Source organism: Coffea eugenioides, unplaced genomic scaffold (assembly GCF_003713205.1).
Source record: "Coffea eugenioides isolate CCC68of unplaced genomic scaffold, Ceug_1.0 ScVebR1_1253;HRSCAF=2073, whole genome shotgun sequence".
Classification (NCBI taxonomy): Eukaryota; Viridiplantae; Streptophyta; class Magnoliopsida; order Gentianales; family Rubiaceae; genus Coffea; species Coffea eugenioides.
This window is the reverse complement of record NW_020861641.1, coordinates 2,868-8,740: the sequence shown is the minus strand read 5'-3', so window position 1 is coordinate 8,740 and position 5,873 is coordinate 2,868. Positions and strand designations below refer to the sequence as shown.

The window sequence follows — 5,873 nt, the reverse complement described above, 5'->3', positions numbered from 1 at the left end:
AATATAGCTAACCATACTATGTGGCAGTATTCATGTTTGAAAGGAAGAAGAAAAATCGCAAATATACACTACACATAGACCATAAGAAAAAAACTCAACATATACATAAGTGAATAGTAAGTAAAGAAACAAGTATGGATTGTTACCCATATCAATCAAGACGAAATTAGCAATTAAAACCTGCTAAAATCCTTGTCCTTGTTTATACTTTGCATACAACAACACCACTACTGTAATCAAAATATGTATGATACTTCTACTTATTGCCTGAATTCTCACCATCAATTTGGAGAGAGGTCATATTGACATAACCACCAGCACAACCATTTTGCCATGCTAAGTCGGACAAATCAGTACCACCAATAGCATACTTCGAAACATCCTCCATATTCAAATCAGAGGGGATCATGGTACCCTTGATAAATGGGAACGGTTCCGTACTCAAATCAGAGGGGATCATGGTACCCTTTGATAAATGGAACGGTTCAGTGAACTCTTGAGTAATTGCTTCGAGCCCACCATGAGAATTAGTGTATCCTTGGAAATCTTGAAATGGATGATCAGGAAATTGGAAACTAGAAAGATCATAGATAACCTGGTTTGAAATGGCATCACCTCCTGTGTCTAGAGTGCTGGTAATATACTCCATACATTGATTTTGTAGAACCAGCAGAGGAAATATTGCCAACCGCCAAATCATTGTCCTCATTCTGCATGGGAGCTTCATTCACTGTAAGACACTGGTCAAGATTTTCCCCCATCAATTCTACTGTGTCACCAATAGCATACTTCGAAACATCCTCCATATTCAAATCAGAGGGGATCATGGTACCCCTTGATAAATGGAACGGTTCCGTACTCAAATTGGAGGGCATCATGGTACCCTTTGATAAATGGAACGGTTCAGTGAACTCTTGAGTAATTGCTTCGAGCCCACCATGAGAATTAGTGTATCCTTGGAAATCTTGAAATGGATGATCAGGAAATTGGAAACTAGAAAGATCATAGATAACCTGGTTTGAATTGGCATCACCTCCTGTGTCTAGAGTGCTGGTAATATACTCCATACATTGATTGTTTGTAGAACCAGCAGAGGAAATATTGCCAACCGCCAAATCATTGTCCTCATTCTGCATGGGAGCTTCATTCACTGTAAAACACTGGTCAAGATTTTCCCTCATCAATTCTACTGTGTCACCTTCACTTTCATCTTTTTTTTTGCGTCTTATGTTCATATACAATCTACATAAAACTGGATCCGACTGTCAAAAATGAACAACATGTTAGTAATGTATAATGGAGTTTGTAAATGAAAAAAGCCATGCAAATGGACATCCTATATTATTTGAGAAGTGGTTACTGAGCACTTAGTATAATATTGTTGTAAAGACTTGTAGATTAAGAAGTGGACACCACTCTTTTACATAATAGTGTATGTATGTACCATACTGACAGAAATCAAGAAGTAAATTGTTCTTGACTTAGGTGGCTAGAGCTCGGTTGTCAAAGAGTTTTAATCACCACTTCCCGAAAATTATAAAAAAAAAACTTGTTTCCTCTTGAAAACTTATTCTTATGTTGGTTGGGCTACATATATTTCTAAATAATTTTATGTTGGTTCTGAAATTTACATGTGCATGCATGTTACATCTTCAAATAAAAAAAAAAAAAATTTTTTTATCCTGTCGTTGGTTGGGCTACATATATGTCTAGCTACCTATGCACACTATGTGTATAAACATCCAAAAATGTGTCTATATATCCAAACTAAGACATGCATAGATAACACATAAAAGACATTAAAATGTTTCATGAAATAATCAGATGAGAAGGAGAAGAGAAGAAGTGAGAATAAGCATAGCATGAATTGTTATTCTTATTACTGTCCATTGAAAAGATTATAAGAATACCTTGAAGCATAATAATATATAAAGCAAGTTAATCAGAAAATAAGTACTGACTTGTACCTTGGGGTTATTTGCATGAATTCTATATTCATGCATCTTCCAAGCCGTTTTTTCACCAGGCCCAAGTAAGAAATCTAGTGACTTCCTGTATCCGACGGTATTGCCATTGTAATAAATCTTCTTGTCTTTGCCGGTGGGTTTCCAAAATCCACCATCTCCACATGATCGAGAGGGACGGCTGCCTTTGGGGTATTTGTTCGTCAAATAGGTGAAGAAGTACCATCCGTTCACGTTATGAAGGCTATCCGATCTGTATCTATCTGCGCATATATAACCGAAAAAGAAAGAATCAAATATATAGCATAGTTATGCAATATTACAACAAAATAAAGAAAAAGGGGATCATAATTTATTTATCAAGGCTGCTTTTATTCAAATTTTGTTAGGGACAAATACCCATTTTTTAGACAGACAAGAATGTTAGTTATTAAATTAGACACATAGCCCATACCCTAAACTAATCACTTTTACGTACGTGCATCAATGAGAAACCCTCTAACCCCAAATCTCATCTCTACGATGATGGTGTTCTCGTCACTGAAATTAATGTTCAAAAAATTTATAGATTGACCATTGTTATCTACTAGATTGTTGTTTAAATTTAGTTGTGTGGAAACCAATTTAATGCACTGACACCTCTAAAGACAATCCACTGAAAAAAAAAAAAAAGACAATCCACTGAAAAAAGGAGAGAAAATAGTTTGAACTAAATCCTATAAAAATTGGAGTTGTTCTTTTAGAAAGGATAAAAGGTGGCGCAAAAAGAGTTACTACTGTATTTTCAAAGGTGGATAGTATTTTAGGGCATCTTTTTGGTCGACCAACTATTTTTCCTGGAGCACAATTCACAATAAAATTCACAATCAGAAGAAACCAATCAAAAAACTTGAAATCATGAAGCCTAAAGATGGTTTAAATTTCAAAGATTTAGCCTAATTAATTGGGGATTATGGAATTAAAAGGGGCTCAATTATGCTCTATCGTTAAACAGCAAATTAACACTTGTACATAGCATATTGTTAGAAGAACATCAGACCATGTCAAACACTTTCCTTCGCATGGAGTAAAGTTCCCTGTTACAAACTAGAAAACGCCTAAAAGATGTTTTCCGAGTTCTTTATCCGAAAACTAGAAAAACAACTGTTAAGAAGTCACGAGAGAGAATAACATAAAGTTTTTTCAATTGTATAGATACTAACTTGTAAGTTCTTGAGGATTGTGGCCGTAGACATTGGCTTCATGAATTCTGTTAAGTGGTAATGGAGCCTTGGCGATCCTTTTCCTCAAGTAGTGTACAATTAGCTCTTCATCAGTGGGGCAAAACCTGTAACCGCGAGGCATAGAATCCAGAAAATTCTGCGAATTTTCGTGGAGAATTATGCCTTGCTGAACCGGTTGCTGCTGATCATTGAGGAGATACAGCGGGTGTTGATGTTGCAGTGGCTGCTGCTGTTGGCCCTGCAAGGGCGGCCAGTGGTGGTGGAGGAGGTGATCATGGAGGAGGTATGGCTGCTCCTCCCTCTGCTGCTGGTGATTATCCATGCTTGTTGAATGTTGAAGAGGCTTCTTTTGCCGGGGGCGCAGTTACCTAAAATAAGCGCCAAATAAGGTATATATATATTTTTGTCGTTGAGTTGCCAACCTGGCACTAAATGTCCGGTACATCCGTACAAGTGGGGTCGGGTATAGACTAAGTTACGTAAACTTACTCCAGTTGCAGTACAATTCTACCGCAACGGATCTTCTGTCTCACACCCCTTCTGTCTCATCCTGTGCCACTCTCTGTCCCACTTTTTATTATATTGCGATTTTTCATTCATAAAGATCATGTTTTAGTTCTTTTTTGTTTTCTTAAGATCCAATAACTATTAATTCAGTAAAAAATAAATACAACAGTTTCAAAAAAGCAATATATAATAGAAAATTAAAAAATACAATAGAAAATTTAGAAAAAAATCTCATTTTTTATGCATTTTGATTTTTTGAGTTTGTTAAATTTTGTTTATTACTGAATTAATAGTTATTGGATCTTAAGGAAATAAAAAAGGAACTAAAACATGATGTTTATGAATGAGAAATCGCAATATAATAAAAAGTGGGACAGAGAGTGGCACAGGATATGGGACAGAAGATCCGTTGCGCAATTCTACTTCTTCTTCTACTTCTTTTTTTTTTTTTAACAACTTTTTATTTTATTGATGAGAGAAAATTACAAAGCATAAATTCGTGTTACATACGTCTTATTTTCCGAATTGACGGTAAACCTAATTTGTCAAGGCGAATTGCCCCACGAACTTCCCTTGGGAACATAGTAAAGCTGTCATATACCTTGACCTTTTGATGTGGGTGAGAAACGCCCACATTAGACAACGCATCAGCAACTGTGTTAGCCTCTCGGTAGCAGTGTGAAAAATGAATAGGTTCCTGCAGGAGCTTCCAAATCTGCCTGATCTCCCTTCGAATCTGCCACGGACATTGAGTGCTTCGTTGAATGATCCCAACTAAGAGCAGCGAATCTGATTGCACACTTATATTTTCGAATCCCCTATGTTTACACGTTTGAAGACCGATAAGGAGAGCCCAAGCTTCTGCACGGAGAGATGTAGTTTCTCCAAAATAAGCCGAAAAGGCAATCAGTGGTGAACCAGTTGGATCCCGAAGAACTCCTCCACCTCCACCCACTCCTGGATTACCCTTAGAACATCCATCCGTATTAAGTATGAGCCGTCCTATCTCCTTTGTCTCCCATCGAACAAATTTGTATGCAACCGTACCGACAGACACATTCGATCGATCATACAAATGACAAAAAGATTGGAATCGAAAAATTTGTTTGAAGTGGATTCCCACGATGGACTGAATTTCCGAGAAAATGAGATGACAAATAACAGACGATCGCATCTGGACACCCTCAAACATTGCTTTATTCCTTGCCTTCCAAATCTGCCAGCAAACTATATTAGGTAGAATGCGGTCAATAAGCTGTCGTGTCTCAGTATCATGTAACCGCAACCACCACCCTACTATGCAGGACCGTAGAGAAGACCCTGAACAGCTAAATCCACATAAACCTCGAAAATAGTTCCAAACTTCCGATGCTATTTGTCCATTGGCAAATAAATGCTCGATAGACTCTGCAGATGCCGAAGAACAACACAAGCACTTTGACGGTAAATGAAAACCAAGTTTACATAACCTATCTGGTAGCGGTAGTCTTCCTAGAAATAGTCGCAACATGAAGAACGAGACTTTCCAAGGAATCCGAGGATGCCAAATCGAAGCAAAAACCATCGACTTGTTGCGGGCCTGCCTGATGTCTTCGAAAGCCGATTGTAAAGAGAATCTACCAGATGTGGTGGGCATCCAAATGACTTCAACTTCACTCCCTTCTTCCGGTGGTATGTGTTTCACAATGGAGGCCATTTTCTCCTTTGGTATTGTAAGACCTAAGGAATTCAAATCCCAGTGACCATTGATGACGAAATTGCGGAAAGTCAAATTTGGGATAACTTGTGCTTGTAGGAACAACGCACCACTTCCCAACCAGTTGTCGTACCAAAAGTGACACGACCCGTCCCATAACATTGAGAGCTCCACTTGTCGACTGACGTTGACCATCCTCCGCCAGATTGCCGAGTCCGTTGATTTGAGTTCTACCTGACAAGGATGGAGGCTTTTGCAATACTTTGCTTTCAAGAACATTGCCCACAACGATGATCCTGTTCGGAAATTCCACCAAAGCTTGCATGAAAAAGCTTTGTATACGTCCCATAGTCTCCGAAATCCAACTCCTCCCTCATCAACTGGATAACACAAATGAGACCATCGTATCCAATGGTACTTCGAGTCCGCGGGTGAGGACCCCCACAGGAAGGCTGAGCAGGTCTTTTCTATAGTTTTGAACAA

General features: G+C 38.3%; 1 protein-coding gene across 1 annotated transcript; it reads right to left on the bottom strand.

The window, feature by feature from the left end:
• Positions 1-256: 256 nt before the first annotated feature.
• Positions 257-3,509, bottom strand: LOC113755152. The gene is made up of 4 exons (XM_027299223.1): positions 3,167-3,509; positions 1,968-2,227; positions 690-1,262; positions 257-595 (listed from the first exon to the last, which is right to left on the bottom strand). Exons 1-4 carry the CDS (start codon positions 3,507-3,509, stop codon positions 257-259), a joined length of 1,515 nt encoding a protein of 504 aa, XP_027155024.1.
• Between the last annotated feature and the right edge of the window lie 2,364 nt (positions 3,510-5,873).